At 55.8% G+C, this 19,694-nt stretch overlaps 2 protein-coding genes across 3 annotated transcripts; one reads left to right on the plus strand and one right to left on the minus strand.

Annotated features, from left to right (window-relative positions):
- Nucleotides 1-10,032: 10,032 nt before the first annotated feature.
- On the minus strand, nt 10,033-12,462 carry DRAP1 (DR1 associated protein 1). Its single transcript, XM_024255512.2, has 7 exons — nt 12,036-12,462; nt 11,727-11,799; nt 11,538-11,631; nt 11,117-11,236; nt 10,917-11,010; nt 10,607-10,695; nt 10,033-10,249 (listed from the first exon to the last, which is right to left on the minus strand). Exons 1-7 carry the CDS (start codon nt 12,075-12,077, stop codon nt 10,144-10,146), a joined length of 618 nt encoding a protein of 205 aa, XP_024111280.1. The 5' UTR covers nt 12,078-12,462; the 3' UTR covers nt 10,033-10,143.
- C9H11orf68 (chromosome 9 C11orf68 homolog) lies at nt 12,461-14,759 on the plus strand. 2 transcript variants are annotated; one of them, XM_002821495.4, is made up of 2 exons: nt 12,461-12,657; nt 13,353-14,759. In XM_002821495.4, exons 1-2 carry the CDS (start codon nt 12,548-12,550, stop codon nt 14,107-14,109), a joined length of 867 nt encoding a protein of 288 aa, XP_002821541.3. In that variant the 5' UTR covers nt 12,461-12,547; the 3' UTR covers nt 14,110-14,759. The 2 variants fall into 2 exon arrangements, with proteins under 2 accessions (XP_002821541.3, XP_024111281.2); XM_024255513.3 differs by having other exon boundaries at nt 12,532-12,657; nt 13,350-14,759.
- The last annotated feature ends 4,935 nt before the right edge of the window (nt 14,760-19,694 follow it).

Below are 19,694 nucleotides of genomic sequence, written 5' to 3' on the forward strand. Positions count from 1 at the left end.
CAGTCCTACTCCTGCTGCTCTGAGCCACAACACCCCCTTGTCTGTTTAGTACATGCCCTTCCAATCTGCTTTCCAGGATCTTATTTCCATAAATGTCCGTAACAGCAGGCACCATTTATTGGGTGCTTACTATATGCCAGGCACTGTGCTGAGCAACTTATGTATCATATATCACGAAACCATCACATGTCCCTGAAAGAGGTGCTATTATGATCCCCATTTTACAGATCAGAAAACAGAAGTAGGCCGGGCGCGGTGGCTCACGCCTGTAATCCCAGCACTTTGGGAGGCCGAGGCGGGCGGATCACCTGAGGTCGGGAGTTTGAAACCAGCCTGACCAACATGAAGAAACCCTGTCTCTACTAAAAACAATACAAAATTAACCGGGTGTGGTGGCGTATGCCTGTAATCCCAGCTACTCTGGAGGCTGAAGCAGGAGAATCACTTGAACCCGAGAGGCGGAGGTTGTGGTGAGCTGAGATAGCGCCACTGCACTCCAGCCTGGGTGACAAGAGAGAAACTCCGTCTCAAAAAAAAAAAAAAGAAAACAGAGGTAGAGGCTGGATGGGGTGGCTCATGCCTGTAATCCCAGCACTTTGGGAAGCTGAGGAGGGTGGATCACTTGAGGTCAGGAGTTTGAGACCAGCCTGGGCAACAAAATGAGATCCCATCTCTCAAAAAACATATATATACATATATATATACACATACACACACACACATATAGGCACACACATATACATATAAATATATATATATTTGTGTATATAGAGACATATACATATATATTGGTATCTATACGGTCTCATCCATGTCCTGGAGCCGAGCATCCCTGCAACCTGGAAGGAATGGCCTCAGGTGTGGCGGGATAGGTTGTTAACTTCACCTCTCCATGCCCTGTTCCACGAACACGCCTGTGTATAAGTCCAGACCCACTCTCATCAAAGGCCCTGTACCAAAAAGGGGAGGGACCAGACCCCTGGTAGAGGGCCTGGATCACAAGTGCCATTCCCTTGCCTTTCTTTTATTTATAAAAGAAAACAGGCCAGGCGCGGTGGCTCACACCTGTAATCCCAGCACTTTGGGAGGCCGAGGCTGGCGGATTACTTGAGGTCAGGAATTCGAGACCAGCCTGGCCAACATGGCTAAACGCTGTCTCTACTAAAAACACAAAAATTAGCCAGGCATGGCAGCACGCACCTGTAGTCCCAGCTACTCAGGAGGTTCAGGCAGGAGAATCGCTTGAACCTGGGAGGTGGAGGTTGCAGTGAGCCAAGACTGCTCCACTGCACTCCAGCCTGGGCGACAGAGAGAGAGACTGTCTCAAAAAAAGAAAAGAAAAGAAAGAAAGAAAGAAAGAAGGAAGGAAGGAAGGAAGGAAGGAAGGAAGGAAAGGAAGGAAAGGAAGGAAGGAAAAGAAAACAGAGGTGGAGACAGCTTAAAGTCACTTGTCCAAGGTAACAGAGTAAGTGGCAGAAATGCCGTATAAAGGATTAAAGGATTCTCGTGTATGTCTGCGTTTTTTGTTTCTTGTTCTCTATTTGACTATTTTTCACTCAGCACTCTGCATTTAAGCTCTATCCCTGTTGCTTTCTGCCCAGGCACTTCCCCATTGATGGACACTGATTTTTCTGCCACCTCAAACTATGCCTAGGACACATCTCTCTGCTTGTGAGAGGTTTAACCCATCAGTAGACCTGCCAGGGGACACACAACTGCCAAAATGCCCTTTCAAACATCCCCACTAACTTACGCCTACCAAATGCCAGAATTCCATTCACTGGCATCCTCACTAGCAACAGGTTTTATCTGGTTTTCAGTTTTATCTGATGGGCATCGTGTGGGATCCTGTTTTTCTTTGTAGCTCTCTGATTACTGGCAAAAATCTTAGTCCTTATTCCATTTTTTAAAACGACATTTGAACACACAATAGGCAAAATGGGATTTCAGAATAGAAATAGTTCACTCTGATGATGGGAGGTGGCAGTCACACAGCCCTGTCACTCTCCAGCTACAAGGAGCTCCCCGAGAAAGTCCAGACCCACTCTCATCAAAGGCCCTGCACCAAAGAGGGGAGGGACCAGGACCCTGGTAGATTGTCCAGATCATGGGTGCCAGTCCCCTGCCTCAGGGCCCATAGCCTAGTTGAGTGGGAATTTGGTCGTGTCTATGTCCTGGAGCCAAGTCAAGTGTCCCTGCGCCAGAGAAAGGGATGGCCCTCGGGTGTGTATTGGGGGTTAAGCTGTTAACTCCACCTCTCCACGTCCTGGATGACATACACGCCTAGAACAAACCCCTGCCTACCTCTGGGCCACTACGTCACTTCTAGAGCCTCAGTCTCCTCATCCATAAGATGGGGGTATGAGGACATCTCTCCTAGAGGAGGGCTCGGGGGTGCAGGGAAACTGACAGTGGCCTCAGACCTGACAAGCACAGAGCAACGCGCTGCTGCAACACCTCCTGCCTCCCATCAACCACGGGGGAGGCATCCGCAGACCTATTTCATGGCTGTGGAGGGCAAAGCCCCGAGAGGGAAAGGGGAAATCAAGAGATCCCACAGCACATCAGCTCCCTGACTAGGCCAGGGATGAGGCTGGGAGAGGACGAGCAGGTTCACTCAGTCATTCAACTCTCCTTCCCCTTCTGCCTCCTTCCCCAGCCTCTGGGGCCCCAGGTCCAGCAGCACCAGGGCAGGGGTGTGGTAGGTGCCCCATGCTTCTTCCTTCTCCCTTTGCACCAAGCTTCTCAGACCCAAGGGGCTGCCAGGGCCACAGGGACACCTCTCAGCTAAGGCGGGCTGAGTCCAGAGCTGGTGGCCCTTAAATCAGGCCCTGGGTGGTGGCTGGCGCAGTGGGAGCAGAGAAGACCATGGGGAAACTGACAGATTAAATCCAATCCTCCCAGCCTTTGCCCTTGCTGTTCCCTCTGCCTGGAGCCCTCTCCCCACGGAGGGCTGTGAGCCCGCCCACTCCATGCTCACTGTCACCAGAGTCTTGCCTGAACTCAGTTAAGAATGCTGGCCCCCCAAAGCCGGGTGTTGTGGCTCATGACTGTAATCCCAGCACTTTGGGAGGCCGATGCAGGCACATCACAAAGTCAGGAGTTTTGAGACCAGCCTGGCCAATATGGTGAAACCTCGTCTCTATTAAAAATACAAAAAATTAGCCGGGTGTGGTGGCAGGCACCTGTAATCCCAGCTACTCGGGAGGCTGAGGCAGGAGAATCGCTTGAACCTGGGAGGCGGAGATTGCAGTGAGCTGAGATCGTGCCACTGCACTCCAGCCTGGGAGACAAAGCGAGACTCCGTCTCAAAAAAAAAAAGAATGCAGGCCTCCCTTCTCACCCTGGATCACCTGTTTTTTGAGACGAAGTTTCGCTTTTGTTGCCCAGGCTGGAGTGCAATGGCACAATCTTGGCTCACTGCAACCTCCGCCTCCCGGGTTCAAGTGATTCTCCTGCCTCAGCCTCCCGTGTAGCTGGGATTACAGGCGTCTGCCACCACACCCGGCTAATTTTTTGTGTTTTTAGTACAGACGAGGTTTCACCATGTTGGCCAGGCTGGTCTCGAACTCTTGACCTCAGGTGATCCACCCGCCTCGCCCTCCCAAAGTGCTGGGATTACAGGCGTGAGCCACTATGGCTGGCATGATTCATCTTTATTGTCTGTCTCACCGCTTCAGAAATAAACTCCAAGAACATTTTGTTCACTTGATTGCCACTACCTAGAACAGTGTCTGGTGTGCAATAGGGTCTCAATAGATAGATAAGATTAAGTAAAACTTTTATGAAGGTATCAAAAAAGTGCACCAATCTTAAGTGTACAGCTTAATCATTTTATACATAACCCAGGTCAAGTTGAAGAACACTTCCAGAAGGCTCCCTGTACCCGACCCCCAGCCAATCCCCACCCCTTATGGATGTACTGACTTCTATCACTGTTGATTAGTTTTTCCTGTTCCTGAGCTTGGCTTAAATGAATTACATCAGTGTGTACTCTTTCTCATTTTTACTAATTAATTTTTGAGGCAGGGTCTCACTCTGTCGCCCAGACTGGAGTGCAGTGGAGCAATCTCAGCTCACTGCACTCTCTACCTCCCGGGTTAAAGCCATCCTCCCACCTCAGCCTCCTGAGTAGCTGGGATTATAGGCGGGCACCACTATGCCCAGCTAATGTCTGTATTTTTCTGCAGAGACAGGGTCTCACTATGTTACCTAAGCTGGTCTTGAACTCCTGAGCTCAAGCGATCTGCCCACCTTGGCTTCCCAAAGTGCTGGGACTACAAGTGTGAGCCACTGCACCTGGCCCATGTACTTTTTTGTTTGGCTTCTTTTGCTCCATGTAAGGTCTACAAGATCTACCCACGGTGTTGCATTGACAGTGGTTCCCTTCACTGCTGTTCTATCATACAACATTCCACCATTTGAGTATTCATGCTCTTGCTGATGGGCATTTGAGCTGTTTCCAGTTTGGGGCTACAGTCTTGTACATGTCTTCCAGTGGCCCTATGCCGCCATATCTCTTGGTAGCTACCTAGGAGTGGAATTGCTGGGTCATAGGGGAAGTGTGTGTGTTAATAAGAAACTGCTGAACGGTTTTCCGAAGTGGTTGTACTTACTGACATTTCCACCAGCCGTGTATGAGTGCTGTGTAGCCTCTTCCTCTCCAGTACTTGGGGATGTCAGACTCTGGTTTTTTGTTTTGTTTTGTTTTGAGATGGAGTTTTGCTCCTGTTGCCCAGGCTGGAGTGCAATGGTGCAATCTCAGCTCACTGCAGCCTCCGCCTCCTGGGTTCAAGTAATTCTCCTGCCTCAGCCTCCCGAGTAGCTGGGATTATAGGTACCTACCACCATGCCCAGCTAATTTTTCATATTTTTAGTAAAGATGGGGTTTCACTATGTTCGCCAGACTAGTCTCCAACTCCTGGCCTCAGGTGATCCACCTGCCTCAGCCTCCCAAACTGCTAGGATTACAGGCATGAGCCATCGCGCCCGGCTGGGGATGTCAGACTCTTAATGGGTGCGTGACTGTCATCTCATTTCCCTGCTGAGTAATGATGTTGGGTGCTCAGGAAACATCTGCTGATAGAACCCTGTGGTGGGCTATAGAGAGTGGCTCTCCACCTGGCAGGGAGTGTCACTGTTGTTGGCTGCCATGCTGGCCTCAGAAGCTGCTCCCCGTTCCACATACTGGTCACACCTACACCCCGGGCGCAGCTGAGATCAGACCAAGACATTCAGACAGACTAGGCTAAAGGCTTCCCACAGCTAGAAAAAAGACAGAAAGTCATCGGTTCCCCAGCAGAGCTCTGCAGACAGGGCACTGACAGGCTGCCCCTTCCCGGTGTCCAGTGGCACCCATTGGGCAGAGGCCATCTTTCACCACTCCTAGGAAGCACCCAGAGGCCACATGGCCCAGCCAGGAACACCATCTCCCCTGGGCCCCTGCCCTCTGTCTCAGGAGGCTGCATCCTAACACTTGGCAAAGGCTGGGCGTGGCCTGTGAGGTCAGCAGAAACTCCTAGCCAGTGGGAGGTGGGCAGAGGCACTGGACTACTTCCCATCCTAGCCCATAAAAAGCTCTGAGCTTTCCCCTTCCACAGTGACTTTGGAAGTCACGGGCTGAAGAAGATGGCATCACAAGAGCCAAGGCCCTGAAGTCCCTCTTAGAGAAGTGCTACCCACTGATCAGATAAATCCCATTATGAACCTTATGTAGGCAAGATACAAACTTCCATTGCATTTGAACCTGTATGTTGGGGCTTTATGACATCAGCAAGCTTTGCCCTCATACAGGTATATACAGTACAGTTGGCCCTCCACACCCGCGGGTCCCACATCTGTGGATTCAACCAACCACAGATAAAAAATACAATATTCACAGGATGTGAAACCCGTGGATATGAAAAGCTGGCTTTTCCTATTGGCAGGTTCTGCAGAGCAAACTTTGGGACTTAGGCATCCACGGATTTTGGTATCCATGGGGTCCTGGAATCAATCCCCCAGATACTGAGGAGTGACTATTCAATATATAGTACATATGTTTAAAAAAAGAAAATATATAGTACATATCATTAACATAGGTAACAACTAGCCCGATTTTACAGATGAGAAAACGGACGCACAGAGAAGTTGGAGAATTTGTCTGAGGTTAGTAAGTGGAGGAGTCAGGATTTGAACCCTGGGCCTGGCTCCAGAGGTTCCAGTCTTAAGTGCTCCGCCTCAAGGCTGAACCAGCAGGCCAAGAATACAGAGGTGCAGGCCGGCTGCTCCAGGCAGCTCCTCCCGCCCACCTAGGCCTCCTTGGGCCTTTCACCTGGATGCAGTGAGGGCTGCACCCTGCACCCCAGCCTCCTTGCCTTCCCAGGCATCACCCTGAACCCTCCCCGTTCTGACCCTCGCCTCTTGGATGGACCCAGCCAACAGGCTTCCAGGGGCTTTTCCCTCTCCCACTCGTCACATGCACTTGGCACAATCTCTGCTCTGGTGACCCCAAGTGTCTACCTTCCCTGGGTCTACCCCCAACCTGTTTTGAGAGAAAGTTGCCCCTGGGCCAGTGAGATCCACCTCCTGTCCACAGACTATGCCAACCAGAGCTCTTTCAGTGACAAGTGACAGAAACCCAACTGGCTTACAGGAGGAAAATGTTTATTGGCTCTTGTGACTTAAGAAGTCCAAGGTCCACAGGCCTCGAGCCAGCTCAGCCCCAGGTGCCCAGATGGCATCAGGAAGCTCTTGTCTCTGGACCTCTTGGCTCTGCTCCCTGTGCTGGCTTTGTTCTCAGGCAGGATGGGCCCTTGGGGTAATAAGTGGCTTCCAACAGCTCCCAGCCCACATGCATTCCGCCAGCTCTGCTGCCCCAGTGTGGCCACTGTCACCTTGCCAGCGATCTTGTCAAAACCCTTTCCCGATGGTCCCACTTGAAGTCCCAGGGCTCAGGACCCCACCCTTGCACCAACCAGTGGTGGAGTGTGGGTGGCTCTGTGATGAACTAGCCTGGTGCACCACTCCCACCCCTCAGCCCCAGGGAGGGGGCTCAGCTGCACAAAGCACAGGTTCCAGCAGAGATGGTTCCTGAAAAGAAACCAAAAGCACTGCTACCACAGCAGGGCACCCAGAGGCAGGCAGGGCCCATAGACGCCCGTTTCCAGCTCCCCAGGGCTGTTCCCTCTCCATGCCTCAAATCCTTGACCCTCCCATCAGCCTTGGGTGTTTTAACCCATCTTCTCCTTCTTTGGGCCCCTCACTCAGGTTAGGAGACCCGCCCCCTACTTCACAGAGAAGTCAGACACCATCAGATAAAAACTGTGAAAACCAGCCAGGTGTGGCGGCTCACGTCTGTAAGCCCAGCACGTTGGGAGGCCAAAGTGGGAGGATCACTTCAGCCCAGGAGTTCGAGATCAGCCAGAGCAACATAGTGAGACCTCATCTCCACACACATACACACACACACACACACACGCACACACACACACATATACACACACACACACACCACGCCTATTGTCCCAACTACTCCAGAAAACGAGGTGGGAGGATCCCTTGAGCCCAGAAGGCTGCAGTGAGCCATGATCGTGCCACTGCTCTTCAGTGGCAAAGAGAGGCCCTGGCTCCAAAACAAAACAAAACAAAAAATTTAAAACCCAAAAAAATTGTTACCTCTGGTTGGGCGCAGTGGCTCATGCCTGTAATCCCAACACTTTGGGAGGCCAGGTCAGGTGGATCACTTGAGGTCAGGAGTTCGAGACCAGCCTGGCCAACGTGGTGAAACCACGTCTCTACTAAAAATACAAAACTTAGCTGGGCATGGTGGCGGGCGCCTGTAATCCCAGCTATTCAGGAGGCTGAGGCAGGAGAATCGCTTGAACTCAGGAGGTGGAGGTTGCAGTGAGCCAAGATCACGCCACTGTACTCTAGCCTGGGACAAAGAGCAACTCAATCTAAAAAAAAAAAAAAAAAAAAAGTTATCTCAGTCCTCCCCCCCAAAACGCACTTACTGCCCTGTCCCGTGGCAGGTTGAGGTTGGCCTGAGGTTACCCCACCTCACCCCATCAATTCTTTCCCATCCTATCCCTGCAGCCCCTCCCTCTCTTTAGGCTCGCATTCTCGCCATCTAAAAACCACCCTATACATCCATATAGTGTGAGAAATGTATGTATATACAATATATAATGTAAATATATATGTAAATAAACAAACCACCCACCCCCCCGTGCCCCTCACTCTGAGTGGTCTCTGCTTGGCATCCCTAAGTGCTGCTTCCACATGCCTCAGGGTCTCTCACCTCCAGCCCCCTCACCCCTTACAACCACCACCAAGGCCCAAGCAGCACTGGTAGAGGCTCCAGGAAAGCTGAGGGACACCTTGCAGGTGCCACCTCCTGTCCACGGCATCTGACACTTGACTTCTCCCTGCTTCCCGATGTACCTGGATGGGCACCACCGTGGATCCTGGGTGGCCTGGGTTCTGGGCCCTCTCATCTCCTTTGGTGGTCTGCCCCAGCACCCCATGCTCGGCGAGGTCACCTGCTTTTGAGACTTACACGCGTCTTTGTCCCCCTACGTTCACGTATCCACTCGGCACCTTCCCTCAGCAGCCTCACAGGCACCCCCAAGTCATCAGAGCCAGACTGTGACCTTCAGGCTGAACCTGTTCTTCCTGTGTCCCCTAGCAGGGAAGGAGCCCCTGCCCACCAAAGCTGCTGCAGAAAGAAACCTGGGGGTCGCCCTTAACAATCCCCTCAACCTCCATGTCCAGTCAGCCATCTCCATGCTCAAGGCTGAGGCCAGCACAGACCCAAGTCTGCCCACTGCTCACTGTGCCCCTACCTCGTCCTGCTCCAGTTGCCATCACCCTCACCCAGACTTCTGAGTCAGTTCCCTGCTGCCACCAGTGCCCACGAGAAAGCCAGTGAGCTTGCTAAGAAACAAACTATATGTATACATTTTCTTTTTGAGATTTTTTTTTGAGACGACGTCTTGCTCTGTTGCCCAGGCTGGAGTGCAGTGGTGCAATCATGGCTCACTGCTGCTTTGAACTACTGTCCCAGCCTCCCAAGCAGCTGGGACGATAGGCATATGCCACCATGCCAGCAGACCTTTAAAACTGAATGCCTTGCGGGCCCCAGGAGGCCCCATGTGGGCCACCTGCATCCTCCCCAGTCTCACCGAGTACCTCTGCTTTACAGGCAGCACAGCTCCTGGGTCTGCTCTGAAAGGTTATCTGGATGAACAGACTGTGTCACTGCTCTGCTCAAAAACCACCTTCAAGGCCCTCCACAATCTCGCTATGTCTGCTCCTTTCCACCTGCCCTTCACTACACTGGACACGGGACTCTACAGTTTCCAAGAGCTGTTCCTGTTCCCTGTCCCACTTATCCCTTCACAACAGCCCATAGGGGGCAGAACAGTCTTCATCAGAGAGACAAGGGGCTGCTCAGAGCAGGGCAGCAGCCCGCCGGGGGTCACCAGCACCACGGGACAAGTGTCCCCCGCATCCGCATGCCCAGCACTCGCGAGCTCTCCCACCTCCCTTCTGTCAGCAGCCCTGGTGTGCTCAGCAGACCCAGGGCCTCTAGCCTCCCCAGAGGACCCCTCTCTCCCCTCGCTGCCACCTCGCTTGCCACTGACACGGCCCCAGCTCCCAGTTTCTTTTTTTTTTTTTTGAGATGGAGTCTCACTGTGCCGCCCAGGTTGGAGTGCAGTGGCGTGATCTCAGCTCACTGCAACCTCCACCTCCCAGGTTCAAGTGATTCTCCTGCCTCAGCCTCCCTAGTAGCTGGAATTACAGGCATGCACCACCACGCTCAGCTAATTTTTGTATTTTTAGTAGAGACAGGGTTTCACCATGTTGGCCAGGCTGGTCTTGAACTCTTGACCTCAGGTGATCTGCCCGCCTCAGCCTCCCAAAGTGTTGGGATTACAGGCGTCAGCCACCGCACCCGGCCCCAGCTCCCAGTTTCATGTGGGAAAGGCAGGTGGGTGGATGGGATGGCAACCATGACATCCTGCGCAGAGCCTGGAACAGACACTGAGATTCCCTTTTATTATTTTTTTTAATAAATTTAAGAACAGCTCTACCTTCTCGCCTCCCCCCAGAGCAACTAAAACCAACTAAAAGGGGCTATGGCCTGGGGGGTGGAAGGCGCTAGGAGTCATAATCTTCTTCGTCCTCTTCATCAGGTGCTGAGGGGCCTGGGGGCGCTGGGGGCAAAGGCAGAGTAGAGGCGAAGGGCAGGAAGGGTGTCGGGGGGCTGCAGGGCAAAAGGCAGGAGAGAGTCAGGCCTGAGCCCCACCGTGCCCTCCACAGGGGCAGCTGCCAAGACCCTCCCTCCCCCATCTGACCCTCCCACCACCACCCTCCAGATCCATGGGGCCAAGGCCCAGGGCAGCTCACGCAGGGCAGGCCCAGGCCCCACCCACGGGCCCTGGCAGGGTGGAGCAGGATCTTTCAGGAGAACAGTCTCCTGCCTTCAAGCCCTCCTCAGTTATTCTCCTCCTACCCCCCAAATGTACCACAATCAACAAGACCAAGGGGCCAGGGAGAACAGGAGGGGTAAGTTGGCTCTGGGGAGTCTGCCAGCACCCTCCCATGCCTCTGGGCTGCTCACCTCTGAAAGTGAGCAGGAGGGTGGCTGGCCTGGGGTGGGGGTTGTGATGTCTCCTCTTCCCCATCAGTATCTGTGTCCTCAGATTCATCCTGTGAGCACCGCAGAGATCAGAGTTGACAAGAAAAGACACGAGCCCATCACTGGGAGTGGCAGGGACAGCAGTAGACCCTCATAGCCCCAATTTACAAATAAACCAGTGAGCAAAGAGGTTGCAGAAAAGGATGAGAGCTGGCCTCCTGCCAGTTCAGCCTGGGGCGAGGCTGCCTGTCCCATCACCAAGGGCAGGGCGCAGGGCTGGGGCCTCACTCACCTCCTGCTCCGAGTCTGTCCCGGACAGCTTCTTGTCTTTGCTTTTCGTTCCCATCCCACCATTCTTCCGGCCGCCGCTGCCTGGCTTCCGGCCCCTTTGGGAAGGTACAGTCCATCTGCCCGGAGGTCTCCCTACTCCTTGGCCACCCCTAAGCCCTGTGGCCGTGGCCTTCCCCACTGTATGCCAGGCCCTGGCCCCACCTGCGGGCGCCCTTGTCCCCATCCATGTGGTTGTCCTCCCCGTCCCCCTGCATGTCGGGAACAGATGCCACCAGGTCCTTCAAGAAGTCAAACTGCTGCTCCAGCTCGATGCACTGCTTCCTGGAAGAGGTGAGGAGGGGCTGGCACTCAAGAGGGGCCCAGACACCCAAACTCTCAGTGGGTGGCAGCAAGGGGCCCCAGATGTCAGACTGGAGCCCGGGCCGATCTCCGCTCCCGGGCCTGCCCTCCTTTACTCAGGTGGCTCCCTCTGCCTGGAAGCCCAGCCTCTCCTCTGCCAGTCTGTGGCCTTGCTGGTGTCCCAGCTGCCGCCCACCTCCCTCGCCACCCAGGCTCTGCCTCCCTCAGTGTGTGAACTCCCCGCGCCAGCCCCGCCGGCCCCTCCCGGCTCCTCGCCGCTCACAGGTGGGATGTGGTCATGGTCTTCGCGTTCCGCGACTGGGTCACCTGGCAGGCCTTCTTCAACAGCGACTCTAGGAAGAGCTCGAGCGCCCGGGCTGAGGGGCGTCAAGGAGAACTCCGGGGCGGGAGAGGGCGACCCGCTGCCTCCCTCCCCCACGCCCCTGGACCCGGTCCGCCCCCGGCAGGATACAGATGATGACAGGCACCGCCGCCGCCACCTTCCCAATCTCTTCGTCTGTCTGCATGATCTTCTTGATCCGCGCCTGAGGGTGGGGGAGCAGAGTTCAGACCCCGTCGCCTCCGTCCCCTAAGGGGGTGCTGGGGGAGGAAGGGGCATCCCCGGAGAAAGGGGGCGGGGGACGCGGACGCGGGGAGGGCACGGAGGGGGCGGGGCGTCCAGGCCCCCGAACACCGCGGCGCGCCCGCCTCCCCAGCGGGAACTGGGCCCAAGCCACCCGGGAGCCGGGCCCACTCCTGCCGGGCTCTGCCACGTGCTCACCGGCGGAAACCGCGCGTTGTACTTCTTCTTCTTGCTCGGCATCTCGGGGCCTCTCTCGCCGCGTCGGGTCCAGCGCCGCCACCCGCAGCCTCCCGGCTCCCGGGCCTGCTCGCCGCCCGCCCGCCGCGGTTCCCCTGGGTCCTGGTGCCGCCCGCTCCGCCCCCGCTGTTTCCCGCGGAGTCCTAGCGCCGCCCGGTAAGACGCCGCTCGCAGGGCCCTAGTGCCCTCCTCTTGGAGCCTCCTGGGCGGTGCGCGTCCCTCCCCAGTCTGGACCGCCGCTCCCGCCCGCCCCCAAAGCCAGAAGAGCGAACGTTGGCCCCGCCCCCCGCGGCCCGCCCCTCCCGGGGTTCCCGCGATGGCCCCGCCCCCGAGCCAGCACCTCCCCGTCTGCCCCGCCCCTTCCCCTGCCGGCCCCGCCCCACGGCGCGGCCGCTGCGGCCGCTGAGGCCCGCGGCTCCGCCCTGTGGCTGCGCTTGTCTATAAAGTTGTTGTTGAGGTGGCGCGGCGCTAAGATGGCGGCGGCCGTGGCGGGGGTGGGGCGCGGCGGCGGTGGCGCGGAGACCCGGCAGGAGCGGAGCCGGGCCCGGGGCTGGGCCGGCGTCGAACGCAGCGAAGGCCGGAGGTGACTGCGGGCGGCGGGAGGGGCAGGGCAGGGCCGGGGCGGGAGCACAGCTCGGGCCGTGGGCGTTAATGGCGGCGGGCGCGGCACGGCCGGAGCCTGGTTCTCCTGCAGGCTCTAACAAGCCCAGGTTCGAGTCCGGGAACCGCCCCTTTGGCCTCGGAACGGCCTGTAACCTCTCTGGACCTCAGTGTCCTCGTCTTTAAGTGAGCCCGATAACGCCTGCCCGGGAGGCCTGGCCTTACAGAGCCGGCCTCGGGAGCTGCGGGAACGTGCGCTTCTTTGCGTTCCTCTATTAAATGCCGGCGCACCGGATACCTACCAGAAAAAGGGGGCCTTGGCAGGGCCGGGAGGTGTAGCTGGGGCCGGTTGCTCCCACGCCTGGATTCATCCTTCGGCCCTGCCACGCACTACAGGTGTGACCTTGGGCAAGTCCTTTTTCTCTGAGCCTCAGTTTCCTTTTCTGTAAGTCAAAGAGAATAGTAATAACTGCAGCAACCCTTCTGGAGCGCTCACTGCTCAGGCATCTAATTTTCACAGCGGATCTACGGGACAGGAACAGTTGTTATTCCATTGTAAAGATGAGGCAACTGAGGCGCATCGACAGTAACTCTTACCCAAGGCCACAGTTTAATCCAGTGCCTGGCACCTGTAGTTATTGTGTCAGACCCCGCCCTGACTCGGTTCCCTCACAGCAGGATGGAACCAGGTGAGGAGCTGGAAGAGGAGGACTCTCCAGGTGGCCGTGAGGATGGCTTCACCGCCGAGCACCTGGCTGCAGAGGCCATGGCAGCTGACATGGACCCCTGGCTAGTGTTTGATGCCCGCACCACGCCTGCCACTGAGCTGGATGCCTGGCTGGCCAAGTACCCACCATCCCAAGTTACCCGCTATGGGGACCCCGGTTCACCCAACTCAGAGCCTGTGGGCTGGATTGCAGTGTATGGGCAGGGCTACAGCCCCAACTCTGGGGACGTGCAGGGCCTGCAGGCAGCCTGGGAAGCTCTGCAGACCAGTGGGCGGCCCATCACACCGGGTACCCTGCGCCAGCTCGCCATCACCCACCACGTGCTCTCGGGCAAGTGGCTTATGCATCTGGCACCGGGCTTCAAGCTGGACCATGCCTGGGCTGGCATTGCCCGGGCCGTGGTTGAAGGCCGGCTTCAGGTGGCCAAGGTGAGCCCACGGGCCAAGGAGGGTGGGCGCCAGGTCATCTGTGTTTACACAGACGACTTCACGGACCGCTTGGGTGTACTGGAGGCGGATTCAGCCATCCGTGCAGCGGGCATTAAGTGCCTGCTAACCTACAAGCCTGATGTCTACACCTACCTGGGCATCTACCGGGCCAATCGCTGGCACCTCTGCCCCACTCTCTATGAGAGCCGTTTCCAGCTTGGGGGCAGTGCCCGTGGCTCCCGAGTGCTTGACCGTGCCAACAACGTGGAACTGACCTAGAGGGGCCAAATTGGGGAGACTGCCCTCTCCCCCCTCCATGCTGGGGATGGATCCTCCTGTCTTCCTCCTTGTCTCATGAAGGCCACAGCCCCCAGCTCTGGGGACTCCTAGGTCACTTGGGAACTACCTGCATCTTCAGTCCCCTTGAACTTCTGCCCTCTGTTCAGGGCTGACACAAGCCCCACAGGCTGGGGGGCTCCGGTTCCCTGAGGGATGAGCCTTCAGCCTCTCTTTGTAATGCTGCTCCTCTCCACTGCCCAGGACCATGAGTTAGGTGCAGACACCTAGGAGGAGAGACTTCCTTGGAACGCTTGTCCCCCGCTATACCTCCCCTTCCTCCTGCATCTCCCCTTCTTTCCTTCCCCCTCAGGAGGGAGAAAACTTAGTGCTTCCAGCCCCTCTTGGAGCCTTCATGGTCCAGTGTTAAGGGCCCCACTGGCCCGAGCATGCCCTTTTGAGGGGAAGGTCGTTGTGCCTACTTGTCCCCTGGCAGAGGGGATGCCAGGACCATGGACATGAGGCCTGCCCGTCCCTGCCAACTCACACAGCCTGTACCACCGTCCCCCCTTCCTTGGCTAGTTTGACATGTGCCTGCTCCTGGCATTTCAATAAAACCCGGCTTGGGTCTGTGTCTTGAGTGTTTTTTAAAATACTGTCTTGGTGGTTACCTGCTTTCGTTGCTAGGGAGAGGCAGGGCCAGGAGAGACTACCCCCTTGACCCGGCCAGGCCCCCATAGCTGCCCCTAGGAATAAGTTGTGCCTCACTGCTGAGGTTAGGCCTTGTCTCTAGGAACCTCTGCAAAACCAGCCCCACTTCCCCTCCATCCCAAATCAGTTTCTCAGAGATTTCCCATAATTCCAGGGGTTGACCCCTCCAGGAACGTCTAAGGGGCCACTGCTAGCCCTCAGGGTGCATTTGTACATATTAGAGAAAGGTACCAAGTCCAAGCAGTCCTAGGCCGGGGTACGCAGTTTGGGGAGCCGAGGATGGGATGGGCTGGATTTTGGCACCCTAGGCTGGACATCCTTGTGCAGTGAACAACCTGCGCAACCCTAGGTAGTCTCTCTGGAAGCCCTGCCATTCATACTCTCCTGCCACCCTGAGGACCATCATAGGGCCCACTGGACGGTTTGCAAAGCGCTTCCATATGCATTCAATTTAATTCTCACAGCCTCTTTAGGAGATGTTGGCCACATTCTGCGGTCAAGGAAATTGAAGCCAAGAGGAGAAAGGAGTTTTCTCAGTGTCATGCGATGAGGTGGGCAGAGCTAGGACTTGCATCCCAGTCCCTTCCTCAGGCAGTGAGGTCCCTGAGCCCACCGAGGAAAACAGTGAGCTCTTCATAACTCACAAAGCATGTTCACTTACGTGATCTCACTAGGCCGCCCCACTCTGCTGGGACTTACTGTAGCCTCGGAGCCTGGCTCCTGTACCCCTCCACCTCTCCAGCTCTGTGCCTGGCCCTGGCCTTGATTGGGGGCCAGGATGTCTGGCAGGGAGCCCCTTGGGACACAGCTCTCGTGCCGTGTCGGGACTGACTCAGCCTCCAGCAGTCTCATCGAATCGGAATTTAGAGCAGGGGAGCGGAGATGCCACCGGGCTGACTGGGTGGAAGTGGCTGAGTCATGAGATGCTTGCTCAGTGCTCTCTCCAGCTTCCTCCCCACCCTGAGCTTCCCCAGGGCTGAGTCCCCCTCTGCCAAGCCTTGGGAAGTCCCCAGAGCTGGGTGGTCTCCGAGTTGGAGCCTGGTGCTCTGCCTCCCTCGGGCTGCCAGGGCCTTGCACTCCACCAGAGTGGGCCAAGGTACCTCATGGGTCCCGCAGAGATGCCCAAGTGGGGTCAACAGCACTGGCTTCTTCCATAGCTGAGTGTGTCACACACACAGCTCCTCTCCATCCCTGTGCCTTGCCCCAGCCCACAACTCACCGTCTCCCAAGCCACTTCCACCTTCCTCTTGTCCCCGCTCCGTTCTCCACAGCCAGGTCAACAGATCCCTCCTGCAGAGTGGCCATGTCCTGCCAAAAGCCCTTCCACGGCTCCCCACAGCCTGCAGGATAGAGTCTGCTCTCCTGCACTGGCCATGACCTGGTGCCCATAGACTGTCCCCGCTTCCCTCGGGCACCCCTTTCTGCCCATGCTCACCCTGCTGGAGCCATCTGTTAATTCCTTCACCCCCTGGTGCACAGCCCTGGGCCTCGGGCTATTCCTTCTGCTTGAGCACCTGCCTTGCAGCCCTGATGGCGGGAGTGTGTGGTGACTTGTGTAATGGCTTGATTGATGTCTGTCTCCTGCTGGCCCCTAAGCCCCATACCCACACTGTGCTCTGTGAAGGCAGGAACAGTGGCTAGATCTCAGCCCTGTTCCCAGAGCCTACCACAGTGCTTGGGCAGAACAACGACTCCATAAGTTATTACATGAATGAATGTGGTAATTGGTGACTCCAGCCCCTGCTGGACCCTTCTGCCTCATCCCATTCTCCATTCCCTGCTTTGCACTCCTTGTCCAAGAACGTTGAGCTGCGTGTGACTTTCTTGTACACGTGGTAGCCTTTCTCACTTTCACGCCTTTGCTGGTGCCGTAGCCTCTGCTTAGCTTACCCTCGCCCACTTCCCTGGCTGGTGCCACGTTGCAGACCCACTGGCTCAGGTGTAATTCTTCAGGATGCTTCCGGATCCTTCCTCACCCCAACTGTTGCAGGCATGTCCCCCAGGCTCCCACAGCTCCTGCCCGCCTGCTGCTCTCATCTGTGTGTAAGATCCCTTCAGACAGTGGCAATGCTTTATCCCCCAGCATCCGGCATAGGGCCCAACCTAGTGCAGATGCCAAATTAACATTCTTTTTGTTTGTTTGTTTGTTTGTTTGTTTGAGACGGAGTCTCGCTCTATCGCCCAGGCTGGAGTGCAGTGGCGCAATCTCGGCTCACTGCAAGCTCCACCTCCCGGGTTCACGCCATTCTCCTGCCTCAGCCTCCCGAGTAGCTGGGACTACAAGGCGCCTGCCGCCACGCCTGGCTAATTTTTTGGATTTTTAGTAGATACGGGGTTTCACTGTGTCAGCCAGGATGGTCTCGATCTCCTGACCTTGTGATCCGCCCGCCTTGGCCTCCCAAAGTGCTGGGATTACAGGCGTGAGCCACTGTGCCCGGCCTCTTTTTTGAGATAGGGTCTTGCTCTGCTGCCCAGGCTGGAATGCGGTGGCATGATTATGGCTCACTGCAGCTTTGAACTCCTGGGCTCAAGCGATCTTACCACCTCAGCCTCTCAAAGTGCTGGAATTACAAATAGGAGCCCCTGCACTCAGCCAAACATTCTTGAATAAATGAGTGAATGAAAGCCACTCTCTCTCTGGGCCTCAGTTTCCTCATTCTGTTCATGACAAGAGCCAGGCACGGTGCTAAGCATTTACCTACATGATTTCATCTAAGTTTCACCTGGCTCTATTATTATTGCCATTTTGCAGAAGAGGAAACTGAGACCCAGACAAGTTCAATAATTGGCTCAAGGTTATGGAGCAAGTAAGTGGCAGAGCCAAGTTTCAAACCCAGTTCATCCAACTCCAAGGAACCTTATGCACTGTTGAACCCCCACTTTATCGAAGTGCTGTTGGGGTGGGGGCTGCAAGGATAGATGAGACCCTGCAAGGACTCAGGATGTGGTTTCTAAAGCACACAGGAGGTTGGGTCCTCAGAACCACCTGGGAGAGAAGCTGGGCCAAAACTGAGAGTCTTTTTTTTTTTTTTTTTTAGATGGAGTTTCACTCTGTCACCCAGGCTGGAGTACAGTGGCATGATCTCGGTTCACTGCAACCTCCGCCTCCTGGGTTGCCATGTTGGCCAGGCTGGTCTCGAACGCCTGACCTCAGGTGATCCGCCCACCTTTGCCTCCCAAAGTGCTGGGATTAAAGGCATGAGCCATCATGCCCGGCCGAAAGTCCCTTTTTCCCTTTTTTATTGATGAAGAAACTGAGGCCTAGAGAGTTCAGTGACCAAGCCTACTGGGCAGGAAGGGTCTCCAGGTCTACAGTGGGAACTAGCCCCCTGCCAGGTCAATGGCCCCCGAAAACCCACCCCCTCAGGCTGGCAGTGCGTTCTGCCCTGTTTGGCTGGCCTGTTCCTACCTTGGAGCAGGGAAATGCCTTTGGCCCAGGGGGTGCTGGGCAAACTTGGACAAGTCCTGTGCTCTTCTCCTTTTATAAAACCCGGGGAAGGGTGACTGAGGCCAGGAAAAAGCCCCAACTCCTTTTCCTCCCACTCCCACATACTGCAAACCCTAGACCCCAGGGAGGAGGCTCCAGAGGGTCTGTCCAGGGAAGGAGAGAATCTGCCCAACTTGACTCCTGTTGGAACTTGGGCAGACTCAAAGAGGACTAAAACAGCTGAGTCAAGAGAATGCTTCAGCAAGAGCTTTGGCAGGATTTGGGGGATTTTCCCAGTGGGGCAGCTGCGCCCCGCTCTTGCCGGCTGGGAGGGGCTCTGGCAGGGATGAGGATCGGGTCACACAGCTGATTCATCTGAGGAGGGAAACTCCCCACTCCTCTGACACACATCCCCCAGGCACCTAGGGGTAAACCTGAGGACACCCAGCTGAGAAGCCCACCAACCCCATCTTCCTTTGCTTACTGGGAAAAAAATCCCAGGGAGATAGAGTCAGGCAGAGTGGCAGGGCTTAGGGGGCAACTTCCCAGGGAATAAAATCAGAGACTGGGACCAGAGAGAAAGCTGGACAAGGGCCACCTCAGGGGTCCTTTCTCACCCATTTTACAGATGAGAAAACAGGCTCAAATAGTAAAAGTAAACATGGGCTGGGCATGGTGGCTCATGTTTATAATAACAGCAATTTGGGAGGCCGAGGCGGAAGGATTGCTTGAGCTCAGGAGTTCAAGACCAGCCTGGGCAACACAGTGAGACCCCCATCTCTACCCCAAAAAAAAAAAAAAAAAAAAAAAAAGCCAGACATGGTGGCACATTCCTATACTCCCAGCACTCAGGAGGCTATTAGGGAGGAGGGTCGCTTGAGCCTGGGAGGTCAAGGCTTCAGTGAGCCATGATCCAGCTACTGCACTCCAGCCTGGCAAACCTGTCTAGAAAAAGAAAAAAAGCAAACCTGTATACAGACCTACTCTGCGCCAGACACACCCTAAGCAGTTCAGATGCATTAACTCATTATGGTCCTCACAGACCTCCTCCTTTTACTCATGAGGGAACTGAGACAGAAAGAGGTTAAATAACTTGGCAACTTGGCCAAGGTCAAGGCTAGAAATGCTCTGGGGGCCTCCACAACTCCCAAGAGTCCTTGTACACACCCGTGTCGCAGGGAGCTCTGTCCCTGGTCCCTGAGCAGCTCTGGCCCCGAGGGTAAAGACCTTTCTGGGGTGAAGCCCAAATTGGCTTCTGGGGATCTTCCCTCCTCTGACCGACTCTGCCCTCTGTAGACCCTAGAGGACAGGGAGGTCACCCACCAGGCCCCAGTTCCTCTTCCTCCCTCCCCTAAAGGGAGAAAGCTGGTTCAGGCAGGAAAATCAGCCCAACCCTCAGAGGCCAGGAGAGGGCAGCGAAGCATTCCCGCCAAAATCTCTCTAGGGCTTT

This window comes from Pongo abelii, chromosome 9, assembly GCF_028885655.2.
Source record: "Pongo abelii isolate AG06213 chromosome 9, NHGRI_mPonAbe1-v2.0_pri, whole genome shotgun sequence".
Lineage (NCBI taxonomy): Eukaryota > Metazoa > Chordata > Mammalia > Primates > Hominidae > Pongo > Pongo abelii.